The sequence below is a fragment of the Propithecus coquereli genome, unplaced genomic scaffold (genome assembly GCF_000956105.1).
Source record: "Propithecus coquereli isolate 6110/MARCELLA unplaced genomic scaffold, Pcoq_1.0 Scaffold566, whole genome shotgun sequence".
Taxonomy (NCBI): domain Eukaryota; kingdom Metazoa; phylum Chordata; class Mammalia; order Primates; family Indriidae; genus Propithecus; species Propithecus coquereli.
In genome coordinates, this window is record NW_012151574.1 from 1285249 (window position 1) to 1303899 (window position 18651).

The window sequence follows — 18651 nt, forward strand, 5'->3', positions numbered from 1 at the left end:
GGGGCCCTGCAGACTCTCTGGGGAACAGGGAGGACATGCACCGAAAACTGTCACTTGCCCTCGTAAGAGGATCATGGCAAGGGTCGTGGCAGCCTTGAACACCTCCTGTCCCAGGGACAGAAGCTACTGCATCATTATAAACATGGGAAGGGGGATCCTAGGTGGGGGGCAAAGGAGGCCCGGGGCTGGGCGCTAGCGTTGACATGGCCACTAGCTCTCCTGTGACTGTGGGTAAGTTCCTTTCCCTTGCGTCAATTGCCCCTGGGCCTCAGTTTCCCCAGCTGTAAAAGGAGCAGCAATTCAATTAGACTGGTCTATTTTCAAATTTTTAAAAAACGTCAGTGGCTGAATCCCCTTTTTTTGTAAGCAAATCTTCTAGCAAGGATAGACCCTTTGGAGAAGGTGATAAACACTACAGATCATCCCCCCTCCGGAAGTCCATGCGCGTGCACACTGCACAGTCCACACACCACACACACACACACACACACACACGCACACACACACACACACACACAGGTTTTCACAGACATCCTGAGTCTGACCCTGGGGATTCAGGATGTCCCTTAAGGGGACATCCAGTTAAGAACACAAACTCTGAAGCTCTTCTGCCTGGGTTCAAGTCCCAGCCTGCCCACTTTCCAGCTGCGTGGTGTTGGCTGTGTTGGTGTCCTTCTCCCTGCCATCGTCCACTCACTTGTAAAATGGGGCACAATAGCCCCCTGGGGCTGTTATGAGGATTCAGTGAATCAATATATGCGAAGCGCTCGGCACACAGCAAGCACTACATCCGCCCTTGTGAAATAAAACTTTTCTGCAGGAGAAAACCCTGGGAGCGGAGAACTTTCGGGCTCCGCGCACAAGCAGAGATTGCCGCATCTCATTTCTGCCGTGGCCTGGCGGAACATCCCGGACTCTCGCGTGTGCCCAGGAGTGCAGCCCCCTCCACTTGGTGAATTATTCCTGGAGATGGGGATAATTGTTAAGCCGTGTAGGTGCCCTTTCTCCCTCAGCCTCTCCTCCCCCAGCCCCCAGGGAGAGCTGACCCCACAACTCCCGGCCATTCAGGGGGAGGCTGGGGAAGGAGCTCCCACCTCGTGGCCAGGATGGCTCGGGTGTTGTCAGGTATATCATCTCCACAGCCCCCCCTGAGGTCAGCTGATCACCCCCATTCTTTAGGGGAGAACACTGAGGCTCAGAGAGGGCAAGTGACTTGCCCAGGGTCTTCACAGTGCTGTTGAGTACAGTGGCCAGATTTCTGGTCCAGGTGTGCTGGACGACTCTGGCCAGTGCCACATGTGTCGAGGTGTCTGCTGGGACCTTTAATCAACAAGGAGCCCCGGCTGCCGTTGCTGTATGGGGGTGGGGGATGGATGGGGAGCTCTCCTTGGCGCTTTCGAGCCACTGGTCCAGGATGTACTCAAAACACTTTGGAGAACAACCTCACATAACCCTACTTGTACTCGTAGATCACTTCCGACTCCAGTGAGGAATGCCAGAGGCTCTTGTTACAGATGCTCAGAGGCCTTGAGACCACCCCTGTGGGGGCCAGGACCAGTTACCAGGACGAAGCACTGAGGCAACTTGTCTTATTCATCCTCTGGTTAGCCCTGGGAGGCAGATACTATTATTTATCCCCATTTTATAGACGAGGAAACAGGTTTAGAGAGGAAAATGGCTGGCTGTGTCCACACAAGTAGGAAGGACCTATGCCAGATTGGAGCTCAGATCTTTCTGGTTCCAGAGCTGGAGGCTGTCTTGTCCTTGGGACACCAGTTGAGGAACTTGGTCTCCACCTCAGGAGCACATGATTCCTGGACTCCGAAGGGGTAATGGGGACGCCTCAGGGAGCAGCCCAGGGCTGGGCAGTGGTTAGGAGGGTGACAGCACATTCTGTCCCTGTGGGGACACATGACATTCTGCCTAGTGCAGGAGCAACTTGCTGGCGATTTCCAGTGTGTGTTCCCCTCAAACCCCTCACATGATCCTCAGACACTCCTAAAAGCCGGCCGGCCAGCAGGCCGGGGGTGATGCAGCCCATTTTGTAGAAGACACAGATGGCAGGAGAGGGGAGGTGACATTCCCAAGGTCACACAGTGAGGGGGCGTCAGGGCAGGCAAGCACCTGGTGAGATTGACCATACGCAGTGCCCAGCGGCTCCTTCCCCCCCGCCCTTTCCAGCCGTGCTGGCCATGAGCTACCACAGGAACAGGAGATGAGCACATGTACAGAGAAGGTGCAAACACGGGCACGTGACAAAATGCACACCCAGGATGCAGGTAAAGAAAGCACAGGGCCACAAACATATGCACATGCGCAAACACACACGGTCATGACCCACATACGCAGCACACATGTGGAAACACCTACAGACGCGTGCACACGCACACTCGGTCACTGACACGCATAAGCAAGACACACACAGACACCCGGCAGGGGCGCAAACACAGGCCCACTCAATGAACAAATACGAATTGAAATAGACCCGGCACACGCACATGCAGACGCTTGAACACAAAAGTACGCCGAATATCCTCCCAAAGGCACACACTTGCCTGTACGTACACTACCTCGCCTGCACGCTTACGTAGGAACTCGCGATCACACACAGGAACACAGACACACACAACACACACACTGCTGAGTTGGCTTCTTACTCAGCAAACCTTCCCTGAAAACACCATTTTCTCTAAGTGCAAATTTCCCTAGGAAAGTCCCAAAGACTGAAATGCAGGCATGCCTCCAACCTCCGACTCCAGGGACAGGACGTATCTCTCCATGTCTCTGGACCTAGGCCCGAGGGGTTCAGGAAGGGGCCATGTTGGGCTGAATTACTGGAGCTGGACGCCAAGAGGGAGTTCGCCATCATGTCACTGCACGGAGCAGAGCAGCTTTGAAGCAACAGGGACCAAGGGGGCCGGAGGGGAAGACTCGGAGTCTACTTTTGCTGGAAGTTTACCCTTGCGGGCCTCCTCTCACTCAGAATGCCTCTGTCGCCGTACCTGGGCCCATTCGCTTCACCTGGCGACACTTACGCCTGCCTATTGGACCAACCTACCATTCTCGATCATTCTCCTACCCCAAAGTTAAGTGCCAAAGATCCACTCCCATACATGGGCACACTTGCCCCCGCTGGCACACCTGGGCTCCCTGCCCCCACCTACCATTGCCCATCGTCAACACCTGCACATTCTCAAACTCCAGGGTGGTGTAGGCTGGGTCCAGCGCAGCACTGTAGTCAGCCATGTCCATGTCGACGAGGGTTTTGGAGAGGCGCATTCTCCCCTGCTCCACACCTCGGCCACCTGCCCTGCCCACGATGCCCACCCTGAAGGCTCTGGGGCCGAGCCCCGGCCCCAGCCCTCCGCCCTCCCACTGCCTCCTCCCAGGCGCCCTCTGTCTCTGCCTTCCTTCGTTTCAAACCGTCCTCTGGGAGGATCTGCGGGAGTGTTGGCCTAGCCCCTGCGGAGGGGTGGAGGCTCTGCCCGGGAGGGGTGGGGGTTAATGGTTAATCGGTCCCCCGCTGGTGGATAGCCTGGGCGGGGCGCCGGGATTTGGCTGTTTGTTGGTTTCTGGCTGACACTCGGGGTGCTAATTACAACTGTTGGGGCCCTAACTCACCAATACTCAGTTACCAATTCTGCGAGGCAGGCACTGTAACTCCCCGGAGCTCATTTGACCCCTGACTCAGCCACCCCCCAGCTATCGTCCCCCCAAGTCGGGCGTTCTAACTGATATGATCAGACGCTGACAGCCTACCTCCAAGACGCCCTAATTCAATAACTTCCCAAATCATTGACTTCTACCCTCAATGCTCTTGCGGAGATAAAGCTGCCTCGTGGCCCATGATTTAGAAACCCAAATCCCAGGTCCCAGATGCCCATCTTTTGGTTCCTTGTTCTGAGACCTTTCTTCCAATTCCCCTGCAGTTTCCCACCTCCTGGGAGCAGAATGGGTTGGAGGTTTGGGACGGCCAGACTCACCTCTAGGTCCCCTCCTCTGTTCCCTGTGATCCTATTATGGTACCCACCAGCCCTCACAGGCCCCAGCTGCTCTGGCCCAGACAGACTCCATCTCCAATCTCCCTGTCACATTCTCCTGTCCCTCCCCCACACCCCCTCCCAGAACAGGCGGAGACGAGGTTTCCAGCCCCGCAGACCTGGGTTTACATTCAGGCGCCTACCACCTACTAATCGTGACTTTGGGTAAATGATTCTCTTCTCTGAGCCTCAGTTTCCTACTCTGTGAAATGTACAATCAACTTCGAAGGGTGTTTTGAATAGTGATTTGCGATGGCATAAATAAAACGCCAAGCGGTGCCTGGCCAACGCCTACCCCTCCTCCTCCTCCCTCTCTGTTTTGTGTCCCCTTTTCTGTCTCCGTTGTTGTTCTCCACCCATCTCCTCCCTTCGGAGCGGGCTTCATGGGTGTACCCCCCGTGCAGTCACGTAGAGCCCCACGCTTAGAAAGCCCCCAGGCTCGGTTTAATGCTCTGCTGTTGCTATCTTGAAAGGCATCACAATTTTCGAACACGGGGCTGTGGTTTCCATCTCGGACTTGGGCCCTGAAGTTGTGCAGCCGCACCTGCCTGTCTTCCGCTCATGGCACACCCCGTTCCTCTTGCCCCTCCAGCGCTCACTGCCTTCTTGTGCGGACACTTTCATGGGCTCCCAATCTAGCTGGGGAGGTAAAGTCATGGCATAGAAGGTAGAGAGCAAGGACAGAGCAGAAGGGCCTGAGACCCTGTCCCCCGCTGCGGCCGGAGGCACAGGTCGGAAGGACTTGGTAAGACCTCTGAGCAAGAGCAAATTAGTGGGAGAGCTGAGATGAGTGGGTGAATCAGAGACAGTGAATTAATGTGTGAGTTGAGTGCATGAGCGAATTAACGAGTGGGTGAATTAGTGAAAAAGTGAATTACTGAGTAAATGAATGAGCGAATGGGCGGGTGAATTACTGAGTGGGCAAATCAGGAGATGAGGGGTGTCTAGGGGTACAGGAGGCTTCGTTTCCACACTCGTCCAGCTACTAGAAGCCCTTTCTCTCAGCTTAGCTTTATTTGCCCTCCTCCATCCTACCCCTGGAGCCAGAGAACCTGAAAGTGCTATTTCCTGGGGGGAAGGGGAGAGGGAGCAATTGTTCTGGAGGGGAAGACAGGCTAGGATTGATGTCAGGAGACCTGGTTTTAGGAACTAGCCCTGTCACTATTCGGATGGCTTTGTTGACATCCCATCTCTTCTTAGGATCTCAATATCCCCATCTGTAAAATGGGGAGATGATTCTGGCCCAGTTGTTTGTTGGTCAGGACAGGATTCTGGGGGAGGGAAGAAGAGAGAAGTGCCCCCCAACCCCTACTTCAAGATTTGTTAAGGGCCTGAAGGAGACTTCAAAACCTGGCAGGTTCCTCTTTGTCGTGTCCCCACCACAGGGACACCTGAGCCCGGGTCCCTTGGCCTTAGGGGCAGTGCAGAGCTGAGCAGAAAAGGAAGACCTGACTAAGGACAAACATGGAAGAGAAGTGGAGGGCAGTTCTGGGAGGGGCCTCCGGGGGCTGACCCAGGTCCCTGCCACCTGTCTGGCTCCAATGACAGGCCACGAATGGCTATTCCCCGCACAGATACCCGCTGTATGATCCAGCAAGCTATGGCCTCTACGAATGGCGCCTCGTCAACCCAAGGAGGCACACTTCCACATTTCTGAAAGTGGAATGTGATCATTAGCATGTCAGAGTTTAACTGATAACAAGAATAACAATGCATCTCTCTATAGATGACAGATTAGATTCAGTTGAATAAGATCTATAATCAACTCCACCATTCCATGCCACATACATGACCTGTTACATACAAGAACTAGTACGCCCTGCACACAGTAAGGTAAGTACACAAACTATGACATACATGACTTACCAAACACACAACATGCATGACTGTCTATGAGGCACATTCCAGATTCATGTTCCACCACAACCTACCCCATAAGTAAATCTATCCACTCATCAACTATAAGTTGCATAATTTATTACATACATGAGTCACCCCAGCCTTAGCCAACTCCAAACAATATCTTCTAGATACATATCCCTCATATAAATGACACACCACCTGTAAGATCTACTGGCTCTCTGACCTCAGGCAAGTTATTATTCCTTTTTTGTGTTCGTTGTTACTGTGTAGCTTATTTCAACCAAACTATGATAATATAGGGAAGAGATTGAGGTGGCAGCTGCCCCGAATCCTTGTGGATTCCAGATGCAAGTAGCTGGAAAAAAGTCTTTGGATTCATAGTTCAGTAACGGACAAGTCAGCTGCATAAATACAGAGAACTTAAGACCCAAGACATTTCACGGCTTTTTCCGTTGTGTTTCCGTTTTAAACATACTTACGTTACAACTTTACTTTTTTTTTTTTTGGAAACAGAGTCTGCTATGTCACCCAGGCTAGAGTACAGTGACATCATCGTAGCTCACTGCAACTGCAAACGCCTGGGCTCAAACGATCCTCCTGCCTCAACCTCCAGAGTAGCTGGGACCACAGGTGTGAACCACCATGCCCGGCTAATTTTTCAATTTTTTTTTCTCAGACGTGCTCAGGCTGGTCTCGAACTCCTGAGCTCAAGTGATCCTCCCACCTCGGCCTCCCAGAGTGTTAGGATTACAGGCGTGAGCCACTGTGCCTGGCCACAACTTTACGTTTTAAATTACTATTCCACGTATTCTGTAACAATGGCTAAGGATGCCATGGTCCCATCCCCCTGAAATAAGTAGACTTTGGTCTGCAATGTGAAACGTTTCAGTGGGATACCTTAACACATAACATACAGAAAGATCCTTAAAAATCAGATTAATACAATGTTCTTCATGTTATACAAGGAGGGAAAAAGGGAAGTGGAAGAAACAAGACCTCAGGGGTGCTTTAAATGTATAGTATCTTGAGGAAACTTTTAAAGTTTTATTCAGGGGATAAAGACAGACTGGTTAATGGGCACAAAAATACAATTAGAAGAAGTAAGTTCTAGTGTTCGATAGCACAGTAGGGTGACAACGGTTAACAATAATTGATTGTAAATTTCAGAATAGCTAGAAGAGATCTGAAATGTTCCCAACACAAAGAAATGATGTTTGTCCTAATTACCCTGATTGGATTATTACACATTATATGCATGTATCAAAATATCACATGCACCCCATTAATATGTCCAGTTACTATGTATCAGTAAAAAAGTTTCATTCCCTTCCTCCAAGGGAAAAAAACAAGACAATTTTTAACTAATGGAAGAAAAGAAAGCAACATCATAATGCTCTACCACGAGGAAGAACGCTAACCTGACTGTGCTTAGATGCCTCCACATAAGCACAAACTAAATACAGCAGGTAGCAGAGCAAATGTCACAAGTATTGGCCTGGTTTTTATTTCCCTGCTTATAAAAAATACTAAGCTTCTTTGTGCAGACTGAACAGGTGTCAGCCTGTGGGTGTTGGTCTCTGGTGCCTGCACACCAGTGGCTGTTTACCTGCCAGGCCCATGCTATAGGAGGCTCCAGTGCCAGCTGTCTGCACGGGGCAAGTTAGTATTTTGAAGCCTCAATTTCTCCTTCTGTAAAATGGGCCTAATTTGCAGTTTATTGTGAAGATTAAATGAGAGAATACTATAAGGTTCTTAGCCCTCCTTCCCTCTACCCCTCTGTAGGGACGTAAGCCACAGACCCTGAAGTCAGACAGATCTGGTCAAAATTCAGGCAGTGCTATTGTACCAAACTCTGTGACCTCTGCTTCTGCCTCTCTCAGCTTTAGTCTCAGCATAAGAAAAATAGGATTGGTACCTTCTTTGCAGGCGTAGTTCAGGCATGAAACAACCGTGCGCAGGCATACGGGGCAACAGCAGTGATTTTCATCACTGGCCACTGATGCCAGGACTGCAGGCTGGCCACATACTCTGTCAGAGTCAGGACCCCTGCTCAGGAGAGCTCCTGGGTACTGCACGCCCAGCCGTGAACAAGCACTGGCCTCGGGGCCATCAATCTAGCAGCTGTTCTTTCTCTCTGACCCTCACTTTTGAGCTGACCGGCCTCAGCGCAAGAGGCAGCAGCTCCCAGGGGACAACAGAGGACTTTGGAGCCCACGGAGAGGTCCAAGTCCTTCATGTTGTAGATGGAGAAATGGAGACCTTGAGAAGGAGGCAGGGGTCTCATGCCTCTGCTGTACACAGTGGGGAAGAGGCTGCTGCTACGGACTACATCATTTTTCTTTTAAATTGTAATAACGGCTAATGTTTAAAGAGAAATTTTGTGCTAAGCATGGTGCTAAGAACCCCCACTCTTCTCCTATTATCTGCCCGGAGGTAGGGACTGTTGTCATGCCTACTTTATAAATGATAACACTGAGGCTCAGAGAGGTGAAGTGACTGGCCCAAAGTCACACAGCTCGTAACAGAGGGGCTGTCACTTGAACCTGAGTCTGACTCAGAGCTAAAGGGCTGTGACCCTCTACGTGCTGCCTCACTCCTGGAATCCCGGAAAGAATGGCAGAATCCTGCCACAGGGCTGGTGGCTTCGCCATCGCAGGACTGCTAAGGAGCTCAAGGACCTGAGAAGTGAAGGACCCTATCCCCGGGCACAGGCGGATCAGGGGCATCCTCCACACGCCCAGCCACCCGCTGCTCGCCACCCCACTATCTCCTATCTTTTCTCCCCCACTCCGCACCTGGAAGTGGTGCAGGGAAAACTTGGGACTTATCGAGACAAAGAACAAAAGTCATGGGGGAAAGAAGCCAAGAGCCATCTCCACTCTGGGGTAGGGCCCTTCAGTTTCGCCCCTTTGAAATTTCAAATTCCAGTTTGTGGACAAAGTCCTAACTATCTCACAATATAGGTCCCCAACCACTGACCAAACTCCAGTCCAGGCAGCCACGGGGCCCGAGGCTGGCTGGGCCTCGCTGCTTCCTTTGGCAGCTCCCAAGGTCCAGGAGGTAGGGGGCCGTCCCTGCCACCCCATCTGCCCCACAGGGACCCCCGCCTCCCGTCTGAGAGGACTGGCTTCTTCCTGGAGCTGGGATCTGATGCTTGCTGGCACCAACAGCAGATACCAGGTAGGCCCCCTCCCTGTCTGGGCATCTTTTCTCCTCCTTGAGCTCCTGAAACGGTGCTCCTACCACCCTCTGCACCCTGGGTGCAGGCCACTGTGGCTTAATTAAATCACGACCCCACAAAACTTCAAGGCTGGAAAGGATGTCTCCACTAAGCCTCCCATTTTGTGGATGGAGACAGCGAGGCCTCCAGGGAACTGGCGGCAGGCTGCAGGTTGAACTGTAGACCTGGGGCCCCTTGATGAGCCCCAGAGTGTGGAAGGGACTTGCTCAAAGCCACACAGTGGCAATGGGTGAGCTTGATCTTAACCAGGAGAACCCTTTGCTTCATCGCAGCCCTCACGGGCCCTGGCAGCGCCATGGATGGTGGTGTGTTGGTTCACTCAATGACTGGTGGCCACTGGGTTGCCACGGGAGTGTTTCCGAGAGGAAGATGAGGGAGCTCGGGGCTGAAGGCCAGCGGGTTTGGAAGGAAACAACATTCATGTGGTTAACTGATAACTGACCCCATCCCTGGGCCTCTACAGGCCTCCTTCCTCCCTCCCTCTCCTTGGGACCATTTAGACCAACTTACCTGCCTGCTAATCATTGCTGAGCCTGTTGATTTTGCCTTAAAAAATTAACTGGGCATGAGTTTGCGGTTTGCCTCACCCCTAACCCTGAAAAGGCCCGGGTGGGCAGGAGGCCTCCCAGGTTATGCAAGAGGCCAGTGGCCTCCCCACGCACATCCCGCGGCCTCCTCTGCCGCCCTCCAAAGGCCAGGTTTTGCTCAAGAGTCAACAGTCTGCTTGCTCCGCTGCACCCGGTCCTGAGCAAATTTGCTCTGTTACCAAAGACAGATAAAAGCCGCTGGGGAAGAGCTCTCCAAACAGGGAGGCAAAGCGGCAGCTTTGGGCTCGGGGTTCTAGAATCCTGCGGTGTCAGAGCCCGAAGAACCTTTAGGAGGATGCGGGCTGGGGCTTTTCAAAGTGGGTGCTGAGGCTCCCAGGGGCCAAGGGGGTGTATCCACAGATCCTGCCTCAACAAGAGACTGCCTTTTAGATGTGATCTTCCCTAACATTGCATTCGAGAGCTGGAAAACCACTGGTCCGGCCTCATCCCCTCACTGTACAGACAGGGAGATGGAGGTCGGGGACAAGTGAATTGTCCAAGGATAGAAGGTCACCCCAGGTAGTCAGGGTCTCCAGCCTGGATGGGAACAAAGGGCTCTCTCTGGATCTGAGTGATGTGCTGAAGGACATCTGTGAGCAAGATGGCTCTGCAAACGCCCTCCCCTGCCATCCTCCCCTCTCTCCCAGGGCTGGCTGGAAACAGAGGTGTCTGAAAGCCACCAGAAGGCCCAAGTCAGGGCCATTCACCTGGCCTTGAGTCCTGTGGACTCCCTGAGGAATGTGACCAGTAGACACTCTGCATTATAACCCATCTCAGCCATGTCCTGTCTCTGGGGGCATCGGGCCCTAGAGAAAGACGCAGAGCCCGGTCCTGACTCTCTCGACCTCTCTGAGTCTCAGTTTCTTTCAGTTGGGAACAATGATACCTAACTCCGAGTGTTGTCATGAGGATGAAACGGAGCAAAACATGTGCCTCAATCAACACAGTCACTGTGTTACGGCTGTCGTAGGGACTTTGTGTTCCTTCATTGATCCTCACAGCCACTCTGGGAGACAGGTAATGTTTTTATCACTACTGTACAGACCAGAGGCACAGAGAGGTTGAGTCCTATGCCCCAGCTCACACAGCTGATGAGGAATAAGAGGCCGGATTCAAACCTGAGCAGTCTGGCTCCAGAGTCTGAGCTCCTAACCTGAGGCTCCCCGGCCACTCCAGGGCCACCACACGGCAAGTGCCAGTGACAGGTGCCCAGAGAGCAGGGCACTGTGGGAGATGCTGACCACCGGGCTCAGGAGGTAGGGTACAGAGTGTGGTCTGGAGAGTGATTAGGAAGGAAGCCAGGAGGACTTGGGCCTGTGTGGGTGGGGCCTCCCCTCAGGCTGCCTCCTGCCAGGTGGCTTGTGACATCTGGGTTGAGTGTGTTGCTGTCCTCTTGTTTATGTTCCTCCCGCCTGTTTATGTTCCTGACTTTATCTGCAGGGGTGACCTTGGGAGCTAGATGGGGCCTGCCCAGCCCTTAAGGATTATGGGGAGCCCTTGTCTGGCTCAGACTCTGGTTTGGGGAGTAAGGGATGAGCCCACATTGCAGAAGCCACCCTTGGTCTCCCTGAACCTTGTTTTGAGGGGCCCCAGGGATTTGCCTGGAGGTCACTAAGGTGAAGTGTTTGGAAGTCCTGAGACTCAGGCCAGCGTCACTGTAAACAATTGTACAGGTTGCTCACTGCACCAAAGTTCTCTAGCCAAGAGGGCAAGTGGGGTGGAAATGCAGTCTTTGTCGCAACTGCCAAGCCAAGTGCCCACGGGGCTTTGTCTGCCCAGAGTGGGGTGCCTTTTTCTTATTTGCACAAAAGCTCCATGTGAGCTTCTGGGAGCCCTGCCCCAGCTCTGGTTCCAGCCACTGTGTGACCTTGGGCAAGGTCATTTCCCTACTTGGCCTTTGTTTCCCATTTGAGAAGTTCCGTCTAGCATAAAGCAGAGATTCAACCCTGATGGTGAAATAAAATCATCTGGGACCTTTAAAAAGTACCCAGGTCCCATCACAGACCAATGATCAAATCCTTGGTTTTGGGGCGGCAGGGCAGACATCAGTGTTTTTTAAAATTCCCAGATTATTCTGATGTGTAGCCAAGATTGAGAGCCCCTGTAGGAGGGCTTAAAATTTGAAGCCGGAAAGGCCTAGATGTGCATCCAAGTTCTGCAACTTACTGCAACTTACTAGTCAAAGCTTCAGTGAGACTTGGTTTTCCCATCCATAAAATGGGAATAATGATAGCTCCCTCACGAAGTCAAAATGCCGATTAAATGAGATGATGTTCAGACAGTGTTTGGCACTGTGTCCAGTACTTAGAGAGCTCCTGATTCTTGGTAGCAAGACTTTTATTGTTGCTATTAGCAATAAGAGACAGACTTAAAACAAAGGGCCCTTCCGGATCAAGATTCTGTGACTCGGAGCCAGGCTTTCTCTGTTCCTAGTGCAGGGGCTTCAATCTTGGCTGCACACCTGTCATATTATCGAGGTGCGTGTGATTATTATTTGATATTTTACCTAATTTGTTAAAATTGTTCCATTTAGTTTTGAATCGGTTCTACATTTACATGGTTCAAAATCAAAATATAAAAAGGTACAGGCTGGGTGTGGTGGCTCACGCCTATAATCCTAGCACTCTGGGAGGCCGAGGTGGGAGGATCGCTTGAGATCAGGAGTTCGAGATCAGCCTGAGCAAGAGCGAGACCTCATTTCTACTAAAAATAGAAAAATTAGCCAAGTGTGGTGGTGCACACCTGTAGTCCCAGCTACTTGGGAGGCTGAGGCAGGAGAATCGCTTGAGCCCAGGAGTTTGAGGTTGCTGTGAGCTAGGTTGATGCCACGGCACTCTAGCCCGGGCAAAAGAGTGAGACTCTGTCTAAAAAAAAAGAGGTACAAACAGAGAAGTCCTGCTTCTACCCGGTCTTCTGTCCGCTGTTTTCCCCCTCACTCCTTCACCGTGGGGAACCACTTCTCTCGCTTTCCAATATATCTTCCAAGTGTTCTTTTCTCCAGACCAAACGGCATATGAGAGCGTACATCCTACCCCTGGTTCTGACACTGTGCTGTGCCTTGCTTTGTTTATGCGACATCACAGATTTTGCCACAGATGTTGAGAGCAAGCTTTGAGGAAGGTGGGATTCTTGTCCCCCATCATAGGTGAGGAAACTGAGGCTCAGGAAATATCATTTTCTCAGTGAGCTAAGTCAGCAGCATGTGAACTGTCTCTACCTGGCTCCAGAGCGAGTGTTTGTGCCCCTGCGTTGATGTGGCCTTCCAGGAACCCAGCCCAGACAGCTTTGGAGCCTGGCCTAAATCTCTCCCGGGCAGACCTGGCCTTCCTAGGGCAAGAGGTGGGGTGGGCTGTCTGGGTCCCCACTGTGGCTGGGCCGCCAAACCCCTGAAGTGTGGAACAAAAAATGTCCAAAGTCATCCAGACAGGGACACAGAGAGGGGCCGTCCCCTGCATGGAAGAGTCAGGGCCTGGTGGCCATGCCCTCCCGCACTGGGGAGCCTGGCTGGACCTCTCTGCCAGCCTCAGGGTGTGCGGGTAGCAGGGTCAGGAGGAGGAGGCGAGGCAGGGAGGGGATGGAAGCACAGCGACAGGTCGGGCTCCAGAGGAGGAGACTGAAGGCAGCCCATTCCTGAGCTCAGGGAGGAGGATTTGGAATTCGAGACAGACGTGGCAATGAGATTTTAACCAAATGTTTTCTGCTCAGGCAACCTCCGGGTTCCCTCCGGATTCTTGACCTGCTTCAGTTCACCGACTCACTAACTTTGGACAAGTCATTTTCCCTCTCCGTGCCTCAGTTTCCCCAACTGCAAATGAGGGAGATTAAATAGCTGGTCTTTGGGCAGCCTTGGAGTACCCCTAAAAGACTCTATGGGGCTCCCCTCACCTTGTTGAGGGTATCTGGACCCTGCTTTGATCAGAATGTCATTCACCCCTCAGGGCCCTTGGCCTTCCTGGGTTGGGGACTGCAGGGACCAGTCCTCCACACTGCTCCCAAATCTGGAACCCTCCCCTTGGTTCTGGGTCTCTCTCCTGCCACCCCATCCTTCCTTCCAGGCAGATGTGGAGTCAGGACCATACCTGGTGAGTCCTGGGGGAAGCCCTGGCCCCAGTCTGACATCCTCCTCCTGGTGCACAGTGGGCAACTTCTTCATCCTTGAGGGAGCTCCTGCTGCCCCCCCGGCACCCCAGACCCTGCGAGCACTGCCGGGCAGAGTTAATCCCTTAATACTGGTCACAATGAGATTTCAGGGATGGTGGGAGGCGGTCTCCATGGAAACCGCGGACCTGTCCAGGACCCAGGCAAGGAATTAGCCACAGGGCTCAGCGAGGGGCTCCCAGAGACCCAGCCCTCATAGGAATGGGAGACACAGTGGCCTGGACCCCTGGGTGCTGCCCCGGCTCTCCTGTTGTCTCTCTGCAGGGCTTGGGACGAACCACGCCCGTGCACTGTCTCGGTGTTCTGCTGCTGAACTGGGCACTCACGGCGAGAGCCCTGTTGCCTTGATGAGCCTCAGTTTCTCCCACGGGGGTTATAATCCCTCACTCAGTGGCTTTTCTAGAAGGGTGCAGGCTTCGGGGTCTGCCAGACCTGAGTTTGAAGCTCGGCTTTTCCCTCTCAGACTGTAAACCTAGTCAAGGCATTTCACTGCCCTAAGCCTCAGTTTCCTCTCCTATATGATGGGCGCAATAATGCCAACATGGCCTCACTCTTGTGCCTGACTGGTGGGCAGGAAAGCCCAGTGAACATGAACGTGCCCTTCTCACCCCTGTCCGACTGCCCCATCCACACTGCTCATCTGCCCTCCCCAGCCACCCGCAGCTTCCAGAACCCCACAGCCTCTCCTTGTCTCGAGCAGAGAGCTATCACACCTCTCTCTTCGCCCCTCATTCTCCAAACCCCGTCTCAGTCATCTTCTTCTGGGAAGTCCTGCTGGCCTGGGCAGGGTTAGGGGTTCCTCCTCTGTCCCCTCACATCTCCCAAAGCTTTCCATCATCATAGTTTAGTCAGGTGGTGGTTAATGGTTACTTGTCTGCCTCCTCCATCGGACTGCGTCCCATGTACAGCCATATTCCCAGGACCTGGCTGGCACTTCACATAGATAGGCTGGGTGAATGAGTGGGTGAACGAAGGAAGGAACGTGTCCATCCAAACACTCAACATTTATTCAGCACCTTCAACTTGCGCTGTGGGTGCCGGAAATGCAGCAGTGAACACAACAGGCAAGATGCCTCCTTCACAGGGTCGCAGCGTAGCACACAAAAATACAGGACGCCCAGTTACATATGAATTTCAGATAAACAATGAATAATTTTTTTAGTATGAGTTATGTACCAAATAAGGCGCGGGACGTGCTTGTGCTTTCAAAATGTGCTGTTTATCTCAAATTCGAATGAAACTAGGTGTTCTGTATTGTGCCTGGCAACCCTACTCCCTCCCTGCAGAGCAGGCAGGGTGGAGACAGACAGCAAGAAGTAAATAAATAAAAAACGAAATAAATTACAAACAGTGGTCAAGTGCAGCGAAGACAAGGAACAGCACGGTGTGGTGGCACCTGGGGATGGGCAGGGGGCCTCTCTGGATGGGGCACTCTCCTGAGCTAGTGGCCTTTACCTGCACTGGACAGCTCTAAGCTCCAATGAGATGCTACCTGGGAAAAACTCTTTAAGGACCTTGAAGGAAACGGTGGAGGCCATTAAACTTGAGGACTCCGCGGCAGGCAGAGGACGCAGCCGAGGAGATGGGCTGCTGAGTCTCACTTGACAGGCTCCACAATTTTGCAACTTGGACCCGGGCCTTCGCAAACCTTCGAGAACCCTCAACTCCACCCTTCGGGTCAGCCAATGTCCTCTGCAGGGCTGGGAGCCAGAGGAAGAGGCCAAAGGAGCTGTGCAGAGAAGCGTGGCCACCCGGGCCGCAGCTGGGAGCCCTGACACACTCCCCGCCCCACTTCTGTCCTTCGGTTGCTCCATTGTGCAGGGCAGAACTGGCACCGCGCTGAGCCGGAGGGCGTCCGGGAGGAGCGGGCCCAGACGCTCCACAGTGCCGAGCTTTGCGCTTCCCGGGCTCCTCCTAGTGGCCGATGCAGGAACTGGCGCTCAGAAACTTAAATAGCCGCACGGGCTTCACCAATCACAGCGAAGGCCGCTCTACAATCTCACCAGTTACAGGCCCAGACAGATTACGTCTCTCCAAATCCAGCAGAAGCCAGCCTGGCAAGATCACCAATCACAGTTCGTTGGGTTTAGTTACCTCCCCCCAACGAACTTCCCTCCAATCACACACCAGCAGGTGGCCACTGCACCAATCGGAACGCAGGATTTTAAAACTAGTTCCCAAAGCCGGCGCCTTGCTGCCATTCCACTATCTGCAAAACGTCTGTACCCAACACCCTGTCCCAACGTGCAGGCGCCTTTGAGGACGGCCCAGGCTTTGCAGGGGTTCCCTGTGGAAGCCCGCATTAGCATTTAGGGGCATTTATAATGATATTACTAGCATTCCATATCACTCCCCCCATTATAAAAATTAATGTGTGGGTACAGGGGAGTGGGGAAAGTATGACCTTTGGGTTAGACACACCTGGATTGGAGTCCGTGTACTGGCCTGGTGAAGCTGGACGATTCACTTCCTCTTCCTCGGTTGTTAAAAGAGAACAACAGTAAAATCTCCATGTCATATTCCACCCCCCACCGCTCTCGGTGATTCAAGCCCAGACCCTGCTAGTCGCCGTCGTGGCGCCCTCCCTCTCACCCCAACTCATCAGAGAACCCAGTTCTTGCCACTTCCGACGGCATCTAGAATTGTCATCATCTGTTCGTCTCCACCCTGTCGCATCATCATCATCTCTGCGGGTCTACAAAAGTCTTCTCACGTCTCTCCTTTTTCCACTCTGGCTTTACCGCCCACTCTTTACCCAGGGGCCGGGAGTGATCTCGCACAAACACACATCAGATCCCTCCCCGACTTCAACTTTCGTGACTTCCTATGCATTTATAATAAAACTCATACAACTGCCATAGACGGCAAGGCAGTGCACGACCTTGTTTCTGGATCCCCACACCTCCAACCTCATTTCATTCCACTGCCCCCACCCCTATTGGCAGCAACCATCCTGGCCATTCTTTCAGTTTTTCTTTCCCATCTCAGGGCCTTTGCACATCCTTTCCCCTTTGCCAGGAATATGGGTCATTGGTTCTTTGCATGGCTGGCAAAAAGGATCCTTCAGATCGTGACTTCCTTGTCACCTTCTCTGGGGAGGACTCTCCTTTCTGTTTATGTAGGTTCTCCCCACTGCTCACCTTTTTATTTTCTGTCCCTGTAGCTGTGATTTCTTCTTAACACTTACCACAATTTGAAATTACACGTGTGACTAGTTACAGGTATATTATCTATTTCCATGTCTTCAACCCCCATGATCCTTGTCTGTTGTATTCCCCAGGGTACACCCCACATCTTGAATAGTTTAAAATTAAAGACATAGTAGGTGCTTGATAGATATTTTCTGGATGAAGGACTGAAAGGGTTTTTGAGGAGGAACTGATAACAACATACATGAAGTTCTTAGTACATAATAGATATTCAGTGGAAAGACTTCCACACTTATCGTAGAAATTTTGGAAAGTAAAATAAAAAGATTTAAAAATCATCTGTGCTCCTGCATTGAGAAGGGTCCGAACTGTTGATTTGACCTTGGCACTATCGACATTCTGGGCTAGACAGTTCTTTGCTGTGGGGAGGCTGTCAGTGCGTTGCAGGCCACTTAGCAGCATCTCTGGCCTCTACCCAGCAGATGCCAGGAGCACCTTCCCCCACCCCCACGGCGTGACAACCAAAAATGTCTCCGACATCTACAAATGTTCCTTTCGGGTTAAAATCACTCCCAATCGAGAATCACTGTGCTAGACCTCTAGACTCACAAGAAATTTTCTCCCAGTAATTCAGTGCTCCTCAGATTTCAGCGTCCACAGGAATCATGTGGAGCCATGAATAAAAATTCCGATGCCTGGGGCCCTGTCTCTAGGCTCCAGGATCGGGGCCCAGGCCTCGATGCTTAATGAGCTTCCAGGTGCTTCTGACACAGGGAGCCCTCAGACCCCACTTTGAAACCTCCTCCGGGAAACCGCCTGATAACCAGATAACCAAGCGCTGAGCCAGGCTCCCTGCTCGCTGGGACCCTGCCCTCGAATTCCCCTCCTTTCCACTGCCCTTCCCTGGATAGCTTTTAAAACCAGTGACAGAACCAAATCATAGCTCAGCCAAAGCCCACATTGCCTCATCTCCCTTCAGGGAATGGACAAAAACTGACCACAGAGTTCAGATGAAACCACCCAGGAAATAGCAGCATCTCCCGCCTCCCCCAGCAAACAGGAGGAATCCTGAGCTGTTGCCTGGGAGAAATGTCTGCTTGTCAGAATAGTGTTGTCAGACCATCTTCTCCCATCTCTGAGAACAGGTGCTGAAGGCCACTTGGTGGGCTTGGTCATAGTGGCCAAAGTCAGACAAACCCAGTGAGTCGTGACTCAGCCCATTTCTCTAGACCCATCTTTTAGACCCTTACTCTTAGTGTATCTGCTGCTCTCAACTATTCCGCTTCTCTCCTTTCAGGCCCATAGGAGGATTACACTTTTCTTGCTTCCTTTGAAGTTATGTGTGATTTGTTTTGGCCAATGAGATGTGAGCAGAAAACAACCTGTGTCACTCCTGGGCAGAAGCTCTCAGAGCCAGCGCTATAGGTGCTGTGGAAGCAAGTGTAGATGCGGAGTTGCCGTGGCGAGGAGAGGCCCTGCCGACCCACGGTGGACGTGTACTGTAAGTGAGCAATAAACGGTGCTGTGTTAAGTCACTGAGCCTTGGAGCCTTTTTTGTTACTGCAGCGTAACTTCACTTGACTTGACTGAACACCGTCTTTCCAAAGCTTCAC

The 18651-nt window shown here is 52.3% G+C and overlaps 1 protein-coding gene across 3 annotated transcripts in view; it reads right to left on the reverse strand.

Annotated features, from left to right (window-relative positions):
- HNF4A (hepatocyte nuclear factor 4, alpha) overlaps positions 1-18651 on the reverse strand; it is a 57704-nt gene that overhangs the window by 22927 nt on the left and 16126 nt on the right. For 2 of the 3 annotated variants that reach the window (XM_012657937.1, XM_012657936.1), the window contains exon 1: positions 3165-3420. The exons of the other annotated variant lie outside the window; for it this stretch is intronic. In XM_012657937.1, the coding sequence (XP_012513391.1) occupies positions 3165-3279 (115 nt within the window). In that variant the 5' untranslated portion in view covers positions 3280-3420. Of the gene's footprint in view, positions 1-3164; positions 3421-18651 lie in introns of those variants that run through there. 3 annotated transcript variants of the gene reach the window in all.